The 17259-nt window shown below is 40.5% G+C and overlaps 1 protein-coding gene across 2 annotated transcripts in view; it reads right to left on the bottom strand.

Moving 5' to 3' along the window:
* Positions 1-435: 435 nt before the first annotated feature.
* LOC117514664 (F-actin-uncapping protein LRRC16A-like) overlaps positions 436-17259 on the bottom strand; it is a 203485-nt gene continuing 186661 nt past the window's right edge. Inside the window, exons 25-41 of one of the 2 annotated variants that reach the window (XM_034175232.1) lie at positions 15986-16079; positions 15693-15791; positions 15339-15467; positions 13689-13820; positions 13219-13394; positions 13050-13137; positions 12528-12668; positions 10743-10760; positions 9700-9766; positions 7743-7969; positions 7476-7585; positions 7088-7330; positions 6649-6859; positions 4604-4640; positions 2618-2878; positions 2307-2438; positions 436-1521 (exon numbers count right to left, since the gene is read on the bottom strand). In XM_034175232.1, the coding sequence (XP_034031123.1) occupies positions 1352-1521; positions 2307-2438; positions 2618-2878; positions 4604-4640; positions 6649-6859; positions 7088-7330; positions 7476-7585; positions 7743-7969; positions 9700-9766; positions 10743-10760; positions 12528-12668; positions 13050-13137; positions 13219-13394; positions 13689-13820; positions 15339-15467; positions 15693-15791; positions 15986-16079 (2335 nt within the window). In that variant the 3' untranslated portion in view covers positions 436-1351. The remainder of the gene's footprint in view (positions 1522-2306; positions 2439-2617; positions 2879-4603; positions 4641-6648; positions 6860-7087; positions 7331-7475; positions 7586-7742; positions 7970-9699; positions 9767-10742; positions 10761-12527; positions 12669-13049; positions 13138-13218; positions 13395-13688; positions 13821-15338; positions 15468-15692; positions 15792-15985; positions 16080-17259) is intronic. The other variant, XM_034175233.1, reaches the window with a different exon arrangement.

Consider the following 17259-nt stretch of genomic DNA (forward strand, 5'->3'; position numbering starts at 1 on the left):
GTCCATCATTTAGAAAACATTAGCTAAAAAGCTAATATGATTGGTAAGTATGTATTTATTTTTACTGTCATTTTGCATGCTGCTCACTTTCTTGAGAACAGTAAAATTAAGAAAAATACATACAAAATACCAAAAAAAAAAAAAAATACAAAAAATGTACACTTAAATAATTCATTTGAGTAATGTAAAAAAAATGTTAAAAAAAAAAGTGCTCCATCTGAGAATCTAGATCCAAAGGCAGGGGGCACTATTGAGAAACCTAAAGAAACTCTTTGTCCTTTCAAGATATTTTTTTTAACTTTTATTTTTAAATGACGAGAAGGTAGAATTACATGTACACATCCAAACTCTATGCTGTGTTTATGGCTGTCCCAAAGACAGTAATTTTATATGGACTTTTTACAAGCTTAAAATTAAGCCACTTGGTCTTTTTTTTAAATATGACTGATCATACAGTTTTGATGAACATGAGCCAAAGTGTTTGATGGGTCTCTGTAATGCACTTTGACACGACCCTGTAAATAGTGTAAAACAGACCTGGGTTTGCTAACATGAGCTAAAGGGGTCTGTCCCTGCCCCCCCCCCCCCCGCCAACAGTGTTTAAACACAGTGCAGTGCTAGTTAACAGTGCTACAGCCTTATTAATTTATCATCAGTGCTAAAGTGTACCACAGTCCGCTCAAAGCAAATCGATAGGACCAGCAGGAAGAACAGAGCGTGACGGTTTGCTTTGCGTTTACATTGCTGGTCTTTAGATTCAGGTCGGCCCTCTGTGGGTGACTTAAGCTACATAGGCGTGTGGGTTATGCGTTTGTGCTGAGAAATCTCAGCTGAACCTGTATTTCCCTGTAAAAAAAAAAGAAAAAAAAAAAACAAACAAACATAAAAATCCATTAAGTTAGGTGAAAACTTGCACATACTTTACAAAGTATATCGAAAAAAGTATCCAAATAGTGAATAAACAATCTCACTGAGTGCAGGTCTTGTATGTTAGACTTCAAGTACAGTACAATGATAGTGGCGTTTTTAGTCCTGGGCGGATGGCCGCTCAACATATGTGACAAGCCTTAAATCTACAGTTGCATTTTTGAGAAAAACAGAGAAGAAAGCTCTTTGAATCGGTATTGATTCGTAATTTCATTAAGTGTAGCTGTAATTTTTTTTTCTTTATTGCCTGATGCTGTAAGAGTTCATCAGGCAACTCAAACCTGATTTGTATTTTGTTGTAAGAATAAACCCCATGAAGAGATCAAATGCAACGTGGAACCTCTACAATAAATGATGGCATACCAATGAATCTACTTTTCTTAGCTGCTTTTTGTAAATTGAAGATATTTGGCTGTAGGGTTGCTCATATTAAAATATAGTCTTTGTCGGGCTCCTCCCCAGGCTCCAACTTCCTGCCCGTTGCCTTGTCTGGGTTTGGCGACTGGTCCTTGGCCTTTAAGGTGCTGCGATCCTCAGAGTTGGTACGTAGAGGGTTTGAACGTCGCACAGAGTCTGACACAGACGTCGCCCTCACTGAACAGAGAGACAGAACGAAAATGACAATCAGCACAATCAATATTGAAACAGGAAACAGTCCCATGACCTTCTTGCTGTGAGGCAACAGAGCTAAGCACTAAGCCACCATGCTGCCACACAGCTTAAGTCCACATCTTAATTGTCTGTTTGGCAACATTTAAAATGAGAAGTTTTAAGACAACAGACACAAAGTTGTCCGCTTATCATGCTCTGTTGTGCTGTCAATATATTAGGCCACATTACAAAAAAACAAAAAAAAACAAAAAACAGTTTATCATCCTTGACATCAGAAAAGAGTGATGTGGGAGTGCGGATTTTTCTTTCTTTCTTAGAAACAGGTGCATAAAACATTTTAAACCTAAAAAGATGACACATACAGCACCTGCATACCAAGTGAGGAGCTGAAAATATGTTTCCATGTTGAATACAGTCAGTGTACTGCACACTAGTAGAGTGATAAACATGCATTATGGTGTGTGAGTGAGACGGAGCAACCGACTGTGTGGTTGTCAATGACAACAAGCTGCAAGTTCCAGGCCTGACTTGGAAAACCTTGGCCAAAGCACACTTGCCACCTAGTGGGTGTGCCGGTTCTTGTACCAGCTGTACAGCAGTCAATGAAATTCACCCAAAATATAATAAATAAATAAATAAAAAAATTGATGTGGGCGGGAATGGTAAACTGTTTGTTTTTTTTTTTTGAAATGGGCCTGAGATCTAATGTGGTTTTTCTGTCTGTGCTAAAGAGCTCTGAAATCTAACAGCAGTTTTTTGTGTCCCACCTTCCTGAGCAGTTTGATTGGTGGAGTTCCCCGTCTGTCCATCATTGTCTTTCTCTGATAGTGCTCTCTTCATTGTTGCAGGGAGAACCTTAGTTGACACGGTGCCACTGTTCGGGGAGTCTGAGCTCTCATCTATGAGAAAGATGATTAAAAAAAGTTCAAGAAATTCTATTAGCAGTCTGCAGAGACCTGTTACTGGCTTAATATGAATGATATGAAACAAATACTGAACGGCTAAAGGGGCAATTTTCTCTGTATGTTTTGTGTGTGTGTGTGGGGGGGGGGGGGGGGGGGGGTCTGCATCACAGCACCTGTGCTCCTGCTGGCAGTGGTTCTTGGCTTCTGTGGGATGGTGGGTCGGGCAGCCAGGGCAGGCTTGACTCCCTGGGGGACAGATGGTTTGGGGCTTACTGGTCCCCCGGGGGAGCTCGAGGAGGAGGCAGCACGGAGACGAGGGGCCGTTTCTGGCTTGGCGTCACAGCGTGGAGACGTCTTTTCTGGGGAAGCAGGTGTAGGGGCGGTTTTATTAATGGAGCCAGCAGGACATCGGCTTTCTGCAGGGTTGGACTTAACTGTTAAAAAAACACAGGTGTGCATCCACACAAAGTGGAAGTGTTTACACAAAGAAATACAAACCTACACATTATGTAAATGGGCATAAACTTAAAATCCAGCACGTGCACAAACACTACCACTGCAAAGCTCCAATTGTCTCTCTGAATCTGTACATGCACAATGTATGGAGCAGGGACTGCCAGAGAAATGCAGTGAGACCGGCTGCAGGCTCTCCTCAATATCCTGTCTTTTCTGAGAAAATAAAATATGGTGCACCTAGAAAGTATTCACAGCACTTGTTCCCTACATTTTTTTATGCCACGTCTTATTGCCAAAACAGATGAAATTCATTTTTGTTCCCATCAAAATTCTACACACAATACCCCATAATGACAATGTGAATTGGTTTTTGTTGTTAAGGTTTTTGAAAATTTATTAAAAATACAACTAAGAAATCACATGTACATAAGCATTCACAGCCTTTGCCATGAAGCTCTAAATTGAGCTCAGGTGCATCACCTGTAAATTCAGTTGATTGGACATGATTTAGAAAGGCACACACTTGTCTGCATATAAGGTCCCACAGTTGACAGTGGATGTCAGAGCTCAAACAAAGCATGAAGTCAAAGGAAAGAAAAGGCACAAATCTGGAGAAGGGTAAAGAAGCATTTTTGCTGCTTTGAAGGTCCCAATGAGCACAGCGGCCTCCATCATCCGTAAATGGAAGACGTTCAGATTTACCAGGACTCTTCCTTGAGCTGGCCGACTGTCTAAACTGAGTGATCAGGGAAGAAGGACCTTAGTCACGGAGGTGACCAAGAACCTGATGGTCACTCTGTCAGAGCTCCAGCATTCCTCCACCAATCAGGCCTGCAAGGTAAAGTGGCCAGATGGACCACTCCTTAGTAAAAGGCACATAGCAGCCTGCCTGGAGTTTGCCAAAAGGCAGCTGAAGGACTTTAAGACAGAGAAAGAAAATTCTCTGGTCTAATGGGACAAAGATTGAACTCTTTAGCGTGAATGCCAGGCATCATGTTAGGAGGAAACCAGGCACCATCCCTACAGTGAAGCATGGTGGTGGCGGCATCATGCTGTGGGGATGTTTTTCAGTGGCAGGAACTGGGAGACTAGTCAGGACTGAGGGAAAGATTAATGCAGCTATGTACAGAGACATCCAGGATGAAAACCAGAGCGCTCTTGACCTCAGACTGGGGCGACAGTTCATCTTTCAGTAGGACAATGACCCAAAGCACAAAGACAAGGTATCAAAGGAGTGGCGTCAGGACAACTCTATGAATGTCCTTGAGTGGCCCAGCCAGAGCCCAGACCTGAATCCGATTGAACATCTCTGAAGAGATCTGAAAATGGCTGTGCACTGACACTCTCCATCCAAGCTGATGGAGCTTGAGAGGTGCTGCAAAGAGCAATGGGCAAAACTGCCCAAAGACAGGTGCATCAAGCTTGTGGCATCATATTCAGGAAGACTTGAGGCTGTAATAGCTGCCAAAGGTGCATCAATAAAGTATTTAGCAAAGGCTGTGAATACTTAGTTTCATTTTTAATAAACTCGTAAAAATTCATCCCCCCCACACACTTTTTTGTTGTCATTATAGGATATTGTGTGTAGAATTTTGAGGGAAAATAATTAATTTAATCCATTTTGTAATAAGGCTGCAAATGTGGAAAAAGTGAAGCGCTGTGAATACTTTCTAGATGCACAGTATAAATGTCAAACAGCTCACCTGGTGTACTGCTGTCAGGCCTGTCTGGGCTGGAAGACTGCAGGGGAAAAAGTTACATCAGTGTGTTTATTATTTCTAATTCATGAATCAGATCAGACCTTTACAAAAATCTAAGAACATAAGATCAAAGACCCACAGCTAGGGAGCTTCAGTGAAATTTAAAACACACTCAATGTCATTCTACAACGACTATACAGTTTTATAAGTGTTGTATAATACTTGTTTTAACAGACGGGGGAGCTTTTGTGTCAAACTACAACGCTGCTTTGCAGCCTGCAAACTGAAGCTTTGTGCCAAAGCCTGGCATGCTGTGCAACATTTGACATTTTGTCAAACTGGACACCAGCTGGAACAGACAGACTGCTGCAGATGTTTTAGGACAAAAAGGTGCAGAAGTTGTAGGCACCCAATTAAACATTCTGATAAAAATGTAGTATTTGATCTGCATACAAGAATGGGCCAATGGAACATCTAATTTCAAATCTAATCAAACTTAGGGTGCATGAATTGTGCATATTAATCTATACCACCTACAGCATTTCTCAGGAAACTTATGAAGGTTTGTGAAGACACTGAGATCCTGCTGAGTAACACGACACGTTGGCTTCTTTTTTGTTTCTACTTTGTCCCCTTCAATTTTCACACCCTGCTCCTTCCATCTCCCCGTCTCTTTGAGCGCCAAGGTTGTTTGGGTTTTTCTGTCAACACGTTGAAGGGTGTCATGAGTATCACAGCGATGCGCTTGTGTGGCATGATTTCCGAGCAGGGATCCAGTTAATGACTGTTGAACAAAATAATGTTGACAACTGAAGCCTGAACATACAAAGCTGCTTGTCCCCAAACTAAAATCTCATGAGAACCTCACAACAGGCTCAAAGTCACCTCAATCTGCCACATCGCTGCTCATAACACCTCAATCCTTACTTTGAATCAACTCATTCACTGTAAAAACTGTCCTTCTCAAAATAAACCAAATAATCCGAAATGCAGCCAAATTATTTTGTATTAAGAAAAAAAAAAATCTGCCACTGGGGTAAGAAAAATTTACTTGGTTAGAATTCTCAAAACTAGTAAAATGTCTAGGCACTGAATAATCAAACTGTGCCTTAAAACTAGACAGAATTCTTATTTTAAGATTAGCCTTGGTCTTAAAATAAGGAAAACTATCTTGTTCCTTTACTTGGATGAATTGCCTTTCCGTATTACTGGTTATATACAGCTTGATATTTGCTGAAAAAAAACTTAAGAAAAAGTGAGATACATGTTCCCAAAATAAGACATTTTTTCTTCAGTAAAAAATGCAAGACAAGATTATTTTTCTGTTTAGACAAAAATTAAATTTTCTTTAAATAAGTCTTTTTTTTTACTTTCTTAGATATCAGTTTTTGCAGTGTTCTGTAATGTTCAAATGTTGTTTTTAAGACGTTTGTAACACACATTAATACTGGTCAAACACTATGAATATCACACGTTGCTAATCATTGTTAAAACACTGAAATGAGTCATATCTTTACGCAAAGTGGCAGATCTATAGCCAAAAACACTCATGAGTGCGCACACACACCCACACAAAATCACTATTTGTAATATTGTAATAAACAATTTTCAATTATTTCAATATTAAATTTCTACTCAATACTGTGACTTAAAGGCCTGTGTCTTCATTATTTGCATGCATGTATTTGTTTATTAGTGGAAAACAAAATTACAGTGCAAATCAGATAGCTGCAAGGGGCTCGAATAAAGAAACACACATGCATCAATCACATCAGGTCAGTGAACATGCATGCGTCCACCACACTATGGAACCACCAATCAGGCAGAAAACTGGTCCATCCCCACCTCTTAAAAGTAACCATCTGTCTGCTGCAGCCAGATAAATGCATGGCTACCTAAATTTTAGACTTGTGACTCCCAAAGCATCCTCCGTGTTGCTTGAGTAAGGCTTTTTTTTTTTTTCATAAGAATTTTGAAAAGTACTTCAGTTTTTCAGTCAGATGTTTATCAGGGCGATATTCATAAACAACCTCAACACTGCACCTCACCTTGTGCGCTCTCCTTTCCTGCTTGGCCTTCATCTCTGCCAGGAGGCCACTGCCAATCATCTGTACTCCTGTATACCGTTTACCCCCCTGTGGACTCCACCGACCGTCTGAACCCTCCCAGGGCTCATCGATGGAGTCTGGAGTCCTCAGCTCCTCAGAACGGTCTGAGCTGCTGCTGCAATCCGTCGGCTGTGAGCGGCTGGAAGCATCTCTGGAGCGGAGACAGAGTTTGTGATGCTGGTGTAGATATAAATTTGTAATAAACCAAACTAAACTATGCGCTGTAAGATCAGAAGTCCACTGCTGACTTTATCAGACAGTCTCAGAGTCAAAACAGCTCCATTTAGATGTTAAAAAAGATACTAAATTTGGTTTGACCTGGTCTGACAGACATGTGGTGTTAGGAAGTTTGCTGCATCCTTAATAGGACAATACAAACCTGGACTTTGGCTCAGGCGCTGTGTTCTTCACAGCCACCTTTGGTGAGCTGGACTCCTCAGGTATGGCAGAAGCGGGGGCAGAAGCTGAAGATGTTCCAGAGGAAGGAGGCAGCGGCTGGTTTTTCTCAGATTTATCAGTCTTATCTGCTTTATCGGATTTGGAGGAACGTTTGATGAGGTTGAGAAATCCTTTACTCTTCTTCTTTTCTCCGTCTTGAGATTCGGAATTCTTCAGAGAACGTCTGGGACAAAGATCAAATGAGTGGTTTATGAAACAACAAAACCCGAGATAAGCCATCAAATGGGACATAAACAATGATAAAATGAAGACTGCTTTCTTTTAACATCACCAAATATCACGTACTCCTGCATAAGTATAGTCCTTACTTGGAATCTATTTTGGTGACCTTCTTAAAGAAGAACTCATCTACACCCTCATCCACCCTTCCCATGAGGCCGTTCTGCTCCCCATCTTGGGATGAAGCACTGGCGATTTGCTGAAACAAAGAGTTGAGACGTTTGTCTAGACCACGACACATCGACTGCTTCAAGCAATATCAATTCTAAGCCCTCAAATTCCGGCTACTAATCCTGTTAGGACATTTAGAAACAAAACTGATTTGAAGACTTGTTGTCCTGCTACATTTGGCTCACAGGTATTTTGCTGGAATGTGTTTTCTTGTCCCTGCGGGGTCGAAGTTTGGTGAAGTGCTGCAGCTTTTTCTCCTCCTCAGACGGTAACTCAACCATCTGTCCCGGTGGCTGTTGCTCCAGTTTAGGCAGAGCGTGAGATGGAGTGGGCGGGGTTTGAGATAAAGTTGAATTATCTTCCACGTGAACAGGGACATCCTCCAAGGCCTTGTCCAGGTCAAACTCCATTTCTGTGCGTTAGATGGCCAAAAGAAATCATGCAAATGGAGGATAAAGGTTTCAGTGAATCCATTTATATCAAAATCCACTTTCTCACAGTTTGATTACAGTAATTTTACAAAATGAGTGCATATTATTTACGATGCAAATAAAAACGGTCTCTCTATATGCTGCTGTCATGGTGACACCTGGCTGCGATGTCATACAAACACATTCTTTGCAGCATTTCTACAATTTCTACTTACACTTCTTCATATTTTCAGTTTGGGTACATCTGATTCATCTTTTTTTTAATCATTGTTATTATTTGGAAACTTTTAATTAAAGTGACTATGACCATCAAGTAATTTCATGCTGTAATCATCACACTTGACTTTAAGAAACTTTTGTTTGCTCCCCTACTACTCCCAGGTCCAGTCCGGTTTATGGTTTGTTCTGGGAAAGGTCAAGATCACAGGTCAGAATTTTGATTTTTTTTTTTTTTAATGCCAAACATTACACAGACATGGAGGTGGATTCTATAATTTTCCAGACAAGGTCAAAATTGCCAAAGTTCAAACACCGGGGTAAAAGTAGTTGAAATCAAAGGTTAAAATTTATGTTTTTTACTCTGCACCAAACCTAGCACACACATGTAGATGTGTTCTGAAATTCCATTGCTGGCTTTGAAACTGTGCCCAAATATTTCAAAAGCCTTCACTACCATCTGACACACTGTCACTGACAAAGCCTAAAATTGCACAGAGTCAAAATTATGTCTTTGACAATGATTTGAAAACCAATTTTCATTATAAGACCAAAAAACAGTAATTAAATGATACGACAAAGGTTATTGACAGGACTGTTATGATTTTGTAAATGTTGATTCTAATGATGTGCACTGTCAAGTCTCTGCTGCTTCTCCCTTAAGGCACCTAGACACTTGCACTATTTGATCCACGTAATCTTGCACAATTTGATTCACGTAATCTTACATACCAATGAGTAACGCATTGTAAACTGTGTGCAGCTGTGTGCCAGTGGGCAAAGAAAATTTTTTAAATGTTCAAACTTCTGACGCGGATTAATTTTGTGAACTAATCGTGAACATTGCGCATCCTATTCAAAAATACTGTGAGTCAATGCATGCCATTGTGTGCAGAGCATCTGAACGATTATGATGTGATGTTACAGCTATAATAAACATAACTTTACAGCCACATTATCTAACTCATAACAAGGAATGAAAATGCAATTGTTTTACCAATCCATTACTATTATATATATATATATATATATAAAATAAATAATTACCTTTGAGACAAGGTTCCAAATGCGTTCTCAGCCGCATGACGCGCATGAGACAACCTGCAGCTGCTTTCTCTATGATTCTGGGAGTGATGAGAGAATGATTTCATCAGCCAAGTTCTGACAGCAAATGTGTCATCGGCTACGAAATGATTATTTTATATAGCGTGGCGTCAAGCGGGGCAAAGGGGGATGCATTGGCACGATGAATTGCGCGGTATCAAATTCGTGCAAGTGTCAAGGTGCCTTTGTTTTCACTCTGGGTAACCACAGCAGATCTGAAGTTTTACGCTGAATGCTATTCCTGATGCTACTCCATATAACATGGAGAATGAGCAGACGTGGCCTTGAACCATGAATCTTTCACACTAGAAACAACAGCACTAAACCACTAAGCTACCACCCCTGCTGGTGTCATACAAAATGTAGATGTTCAAAATGAAAGCCTGCTTACCAAAGGCACGAGACACCGGTCGCAGCATTCTGCTGTGAATGCTTTTCCTCTTGGATTTAGGTGTCATCTGAACAAGGAGCAGGAAATACATTTGTAGCAGCAGCAGCCAACACAAGACCAACACAGAGATTTTTACCACTGAAGCTTTGAAATTATGCCATGCAGGACGTGATGGGTAACGATCAATCAATCATTGTCTCAGAATGGTCTCAGCGTCCAAAATGACAGTGTCAAATTGCATCAGTAGTTTGATCAACAGTGCAAAACCTAATAATATTCAATCTACAATGAAATAAGAAAGAGAAAAGCAGAAATGTACCAAAGCATCCACATTTTTGGCTGGTACTGTATATTCAAATACAAACAGCTCAATTGGTGCCCCACATCACATTTTCACACAATGCACTGGGACAGAGTGGTTTCATTATCTGGAAAATAGAAATGAGTAATTCTGCTTGTAGTTATTAATTCACTTTCAACAAAATACAGCTCAGTCTTTCACATTTAAAAAAAAAAAGTCAAGTGAGCGTTACAGTGACAAACATACGGTAGCCAAAAGGTGCCACACGACTTGCAAAAGAAAAATATAAAAACACCTGCATCAGTTCAATAACATCCACATGATACTGATGGCACCATGCTGTGTTCAATAGCACACTGTGCACAAACAAATAGCATTTTATATTTCTGTGTGATCCACAGTTACAGGGTGCTGATGAGAGAAAGGGAACCTGCAGTGTGGCTGGATGCAACAACAAAAAGAACAAACGCTGTAAAACTGTTAAACAGTGGAGTAAGAGAAATAAATTTAATACCATTCAAACCTCTTTCTGCACAATCAAATGTAATTTTAAACGCATTGTAGATAATGAAATATGCAAAAAGCAAGTGGTTCTTTTTTCCCCCCCAATCGAAAAAAGTGACAACAAAGAAGATGAGAGGAGGCACACATAGCGAGAGGCTGCAACAGAATGTGTAAAGTCCAGCCGTACAGAGAAAGTGGTCAGAAATAAGACCATGGATGCAACAGTCCAGTTACTTACACTGGTGCAGCACAGAGTCTCCAAGAAGCAAAAAAAGTGGAAAGAGAAAGTACAAAGGAAAAGATGCAAGAGAAAGATGAACTTACAATAAAGGCTAAAAAAAACAAAACAAAACAGGAAATAATGAAAAAACACTACATTGCTATTATTTCTACGTCATAGAAAAGAAATGGAAGTTAAAAAAAAAAACACACACACACAAGGTGATAAAAGGTGAAACAGAAGGAAGAGCAGCCACAGTGAAGAAAACTAAAGAAGACTGTCAGATTCTATAGAGACTTTTAAGTCCAGACTTAAGACGCACTTATTTTCCCTTTCATATGGCTGAAATATTGGCATAGTATGTTACAATGCTTTTTACCCTTTTAAATTCATTTTATTAGGAAATGGAGCATGCCATGGCCTCAACTTTATCTAAATTCTGGGTCTTTTAGTGAACCTTAGGGCTAGTGGCCGGCGATCACCTTAGTATTTCTTCTGTTTTTCTTGTTGATTAATGCTGACAAATTAATACTGTATTTGTTGTCTTTCTGATGCCTGATTCTGTTTTTTTTCTCTGTGTTTGAGGTGCGGCTCCATCCAGAGATGGGAGTGTTGCCTACTTATGCTACCCTCCCGTCATATATTATATAGTCATTTTGTAAATTGTGTCTGTAGCATGGCCCAAGCAAATGGTTGCCCCTTTGAGTCTGGTCTGCTTGAGGTTTCTTTCTCAAATCATCAGAGAGAGTTTTTCCTTACTACTGTCACCTGTGTGCTTGCTCTGAGGGTTGGTAAGGTTAGACCGTACTTGCGTGAAGCGCCTTGAGGCAACTTTGCTGTGATTTGAAAATTTAAAATATAAATTGAAAATATAAATGAAATAAGTTGAACTGAAGACAGCAGTCTGCATTTACAAGACTTTTCTGTCAATCCAGTTCATCATCGTCTTATTCCGTTTATCCTTATAACAACAAACTAACCCGTAAAACACTGCAGCTTTAACGGATGACAAAAGGTGCATATTTCCTCATTAGATAAAAGCTGTGAACAGGGATGGTGCCAAAGGTTTTTGCCCGTCCTGAAAATTACTTATTGCAAACTCAAAACACTGTTCTGAAACATCTGGTTCAAACATTGTTTTGGAGTCTGTAAGAAGAGGAACACATCATGTGCAATGCTGCCACCTCCTGAACACTACCACCTACTGGATGGTTCAGGAATAAGCATCCATATCAAATAATTACCTAATTTGAAAAAAATAATAAACCACCAACTATTACATAGTGATAAGGATTTTTTATGTTCATTGGTTAGCACTGTTGCCTCACAGCAGGAAGGTTGTGGGATCGCTTCCCATGTGGGACCTTTCTATGTGGAGTTTGCATGTTCTCCCCATGTTTGCGTGGGTTCCCTCCTACATCTAAAGTCATGCAGCTTAAGTGGATTGGTGACTTTAAATTGTCCGTAGGTGTTTGTGCAGGTGTGAATGTGTTTATTTGTCTGTATGTGGCCCTGCGACAGACTAGTGTCCTGTCCAGGATTTACCCCACCTCACACCCTGTGACAGACTGGGATAGGCTCCAGCCCTCCGTGACCCTTGATTGGAGTAAGCAGGTATGGAACATGGATGTCTGGATGTTCATTTAACCCCAAGGGAGAACTTTAAATTAATATGAAAAAATATATATCATTCCTCATTTGTCAAAGTTCATGTATAATCAAAGAAAGAGAAATTCAGCCTCAGCCAGTTTTTTTTTTTATTATTAACATCCCCTGATTTTCATCTACACTTCTTCATCTTACCATGCATGTCTCCAGATCTTCAAGACGCTCAGCCTCCAGTATCTCTGTTGACGCCCTTTTAGGAATCTTTTCTTCTGGCACATCCAGATCCACAGATTCCTGCTGGACCAAGGGGCGACCTCGACACACCAGATGGTCTGCCTGTGAGGACAAGAGAAACCACGAGGAAAAACAAAAGTGAGGAAAAGAGAACAGAGGTAGAGGGAATTAGAGAGTTCAACCAGAGGTCAAATATTACAGTGTGGGTGAAGATCAAGGTCATTGAGGGCCGTAGCCCTTTCTGTCCTCATACCCACGGATAGGATTACCCAGCCTGACATAATTCAAAAGGATAAAAAAGGCTTCACATGCAGCATATTTACAGAGTGAAAGAATTTCCAAGCATCTGAATTACAGAAAATGGAAAAGATTTAATGTGCATGTGGAAAGAAAAAATACTATCAATACATTAGAAGAGTGAGATAAACATTTAGTGTGAATGAATTAACAGAAGCAAGTACGGAGATCGGACAGTTGTCTTACCAAAGTGTGCTGTGACGAGGACAGAGCTTCTAAAATCTCGTCCACGATGCGGTCAGACAGGAAGGACGCGAGACTCAGCTTCACCTCGCTGTTACCGCGAACAGGAGCAAAACATGAGTAAAACCCAAACACACGGTTTCAGTGCAACAATCATCTCCACCGCACACACCTGATCTTGTTGATAATATCAACCCCAGACTGCTCCAGGAGAGTTCTGGTTACAAAGCTCTTCGCACAACCATCTTGGCCAGTGCTGGCCTTGATCAGGTCTGAGCGAAGGTTACTCCTCTTCATCACGTGAGGACACAGAGACTCTGCTGCGTCCACCATCGATTCCAAGAGAGTCTGGAAGGAGAGGATGGAAGAAATGGTCAATTCAGATACGAGATGCATATGTGACACATATTGAGGTCAGACCAGTGCTGCCCACTGCCACATCCACCACCTTACAGGGCTGAAGAACACACGCCCACCTGTGTAGACGAGGTCCACAGTGAAATCTTTGAACTATGTGAACTCAACTGAGAGTGATCTTTATATGTTTCTCAAAACCAAAGATGAATTATCCTACAGTATTTATCTCAGTGACCATAATTCAGATGACTTGCATTACGTATACAGTAAAAACTAGAATCTGACCTGCAGTTGTTGGTCCATCACAGTTGTCACCTCCCCAGCCATAGACTCCAGCTTCTCCTGGATGGGTCCCATTGAGGAGCTGTTCACCTCCTCTCTAGAAGCTGCTCCTAGATGGTAGAGGTTAGGAAGCAGCTGGGGAGACACAGGAAAAGAATTTCACTCCAGAAGCTATATATATTCTGTATGCATTCCATTATCTAATGAACAGGGCAACTGAAATTTTGAAATAAAAATGCTTTATGATGATTTCTCAGATTGTAATCTGCAAATCTTAAGACTATAAAAGCTTAATACTATAAAAGTGAAGAGCTGTGAATACTGTCCGGATGCCTGTACATATAATTACATTATAACTAAATGCACTATATTTTATAGAAAATAGTCAGCTGCATTTCATATACACAGAGAAAATTGAACATTCAATTCCACAAACAAGATACAGATGACAAATTTCTTGTTAGTTCCACCTCAACCTGACTGTCTCATTTCTCAGTTTGGTCTGTTCTACAGTGAGGAAAATAAGTATTTGAACACCCTGTGATTTTGCAAGTTCTCCACTTAGAAATCATGGAGGGGTCTGAAATTTTCATCTTAGGCGCATGTCCACTGTGAGAGACAATCTAAAAAAAAAATAATCCGGAAATCACAATGTATGATTTTTTTATATGATTATTTTATATTTTAATATTCTTTGTATGTTACTGCTGCAAATAAGTATTTGAACACCTGTGAAAATTAATGTTAATATTTGGTACAGTAGCCTTTGTTTGCAAATTACTTTACTTTGTTTACAAATAAAGGACTGTATGTTATTTGGCCAGTAGAACTCAGAAGTCAGTAATGTTAATTAAATGAGACTTCAAGTAATGAAGCTTTTGGTGAAGCATGTGGCTGTGGCGCTGACTGATAGGTTGAAGCCTCAGTGTTATTCATTGCAGATTATTTATTAACATGAAATATTCAGGCCGAACTCCATCTTCTGAGAGATGCACACACCATTAGGATATTCGTCAGTATGTGACTGTGTGTGTTTTTGTCCTTTGTCTGCTGAAAGAAAATCCCAAAGACTCCAGAAGAAAGTGGAGTGCTATGTTGCTTTGTCCAAAGATGTAAATAAGCAACAGTGGCCACCAGGATTATGCAAGTAGTGCTACAGTGTCACCACCAGATGTCAGTATGTCACTACTATGGTGTTAGTCAGGCCTCTCTGCCTTATGTCTCTATCTTAACTAATGGGCATTTTGAACGTTACAAGATGCCAACATTGTTTAGAATTTCAAGATTTCATGAGAAAGTAGTTTTTACAGCGTTATTGTTGGAACATCACTGACTCAATCAAACACATGCCCTGTTAATTGCAGAGAACTTTAAATTGTCTTGTGTCTTCTGCACTTCTACACTGGAGCTCTGCTTTAATGATACCAAGAAAATAAAGAATGTGACACCTCCCTGTTGCCCAAATCGCTTTTCTAACTCCAATAATAAAAGTGCACGCTTACGCACTATAATCCCAAATTAAAGTGCTGATAACACAGGAAAAGGTCAGACATATGTTTTGTTTTTTCCCTCTTCAAGAGTCATTTTGTTAACAGGTGTGACTTACGTATACTCCAGATAAATATGGTAGATGGATAATTTGTTTCTCCTCACTGTTTTAGAGTTTCTGGCGTCTTTGATGAGGTTCTCTGCTGACTTGATGTCCTCCAAAATGGCATCTATCTCAGAGTTTCTCAGTGAATTCAGGTGGTCCTGCACCTTCACACAAATCCTGTCAATCATCTGGAAAAGAAGACATGCCAGCCTGTGAGTAGCAGTTCTTCCAGTACACTGAGACCTCCACTTCAGAACACAAAGCTTCCATTTGTGATGAAAATGAACATACTTTACAAAGAAAGCTCACAGTGCGGTTTAGCAGTTCAACACCACGTTTACTATGTGACAGAGAACTACACAATGTGAAAAGACACTAATTACTGTCTGTTGTGTCACTGTGTATGTGTCCACCTGTTGTGTGGTGGTTGTAACAATGCCCTGCTGAAGCCGATAGGCCTGTTCCTGGAGGAACTTCCTGGTTTCCTGGTTCCGATACAGATAATTTTCAATCTGAAGGAAAAACACAATGTTGACATGACAATAGACCAATAATAATGTCAAATATATTGTGCAACTGGTTAAATGGTTTTTGCATGACACTATAGGACACTGCCATGGCTGGTTTTATACTTTTTAGGAATTATTTCTAAACCATGTTTCTGAACCAAAAGAGGCTTAAGACTGATTCTTAAGGCTAAATATACCTTCAGCAAAGCATCTTCTGTTTTCTCTGGGCTCGCCTTCAGAGCCTGGGAGGCATCAATGATTGGAATTGGCATGAAACGAATGGTGAAGTTCCTAACCAAAACACAAAATCAGAACATAATTGAGAACCATTTGCTATTTTCTGTGAGCCACAAAGTGATCAGTAACAATGCCATGCCTACACACAAGGCAATCCCAACTGTCTCTATTTGTGGTCCCTTGGTGGTGGAACAAACTACCCCATGCTATCAGGACTGGGGCGTCTCTCTCCATCCATGCTATACGGTCAAGAAGCTTTTGAAAACCCAACTATTCCAAGAATGCCTATTTTCCGAATATCTCCCTAACATACCAAACTTGCATGTACCATGCACTTCTATCCTCTCTTTTCCTTTTCAAATTTCACTCACTGGAAATCTACTCACTTTTTTACACTCGGTGGCTTCTATGTTTACTTAAAGATGCTGAAGTCTCCTTTAAACTATAAAGATGGGGTGGGTGGAGGGGGGGGGGGGGGGGCGCTAGTGTGCATGAGTAAGTACAGTGTAGACACGTATTGTTGGTGCTCCTCTCTGTCACCTCACAAATGTATATTTATACTGCATTTTACTCGCTTAAAAGACGTCAGCGCATCAGTGAAGTTATTTATCCACCTCATAGTCAAAATGCCAAAATCAGGGTCCTCTAGCAAACCTAAAATGACTGACTGCCATACTGCTGGAGCAACTGTTAAGGCTAATGCTAGCATGTTTGCTGGTTCTCCCTCCAAATAAGCCGCGAGACAAAACCTAAGCAATGAGTGGCAAATTATGTAAGGAAATTGCTAAGTCAACACTGCGGGGATGAATGAATGGTTTGATGCATTCAAAACCAACTTTCAATAGCTAGTAGCATCACAGTCTGAGCTTCAGGTACGCATGGCTAATCAGGAATTAGCAACTAGCAACCTTGACACCCGTGCAAGCAAACTGAAAGCTCAATATTCCAGTCTTTTAATGTTCAATATCCAGCTCCAAGCCAAAGTGCTCGACCTGGAAGCTCACTCCCGGAGGCACAATATTAAGATAGCCGGGATACCAGAGGGGGAGGAGGAAGGCAAGCCAACTGAATTCATCTCTACACTGATCTCTTAGCTGCTTGGAAATGAGCTATTCCTGCAACCAGTAAAGGTCAACCATGCGCACGGCGCTCCAGCAAAAGCCAGCCGCAGGAGTCAAACCACGCACCATCCTAGCACAACCCATGGAATATAAAGGCTGTTCCTCATGTTTCC

The sequence above is a fragment of the Thalassophryne amazonica genome, chromosome 7 (assembly GCF_902500255.1).
Source record: "Thalassophryne amazonica chromosome 7, fThaAma1.1, whole genome shotgun sequence".
NCBI classification, from domain to species: domain Eukaryota; kingdom Metazoa; phylum Chordata; class Actinopteri; order Batrachoidiformes; family Batrachoididae; genus Thalassophryne; species Thalassophryne amazonica.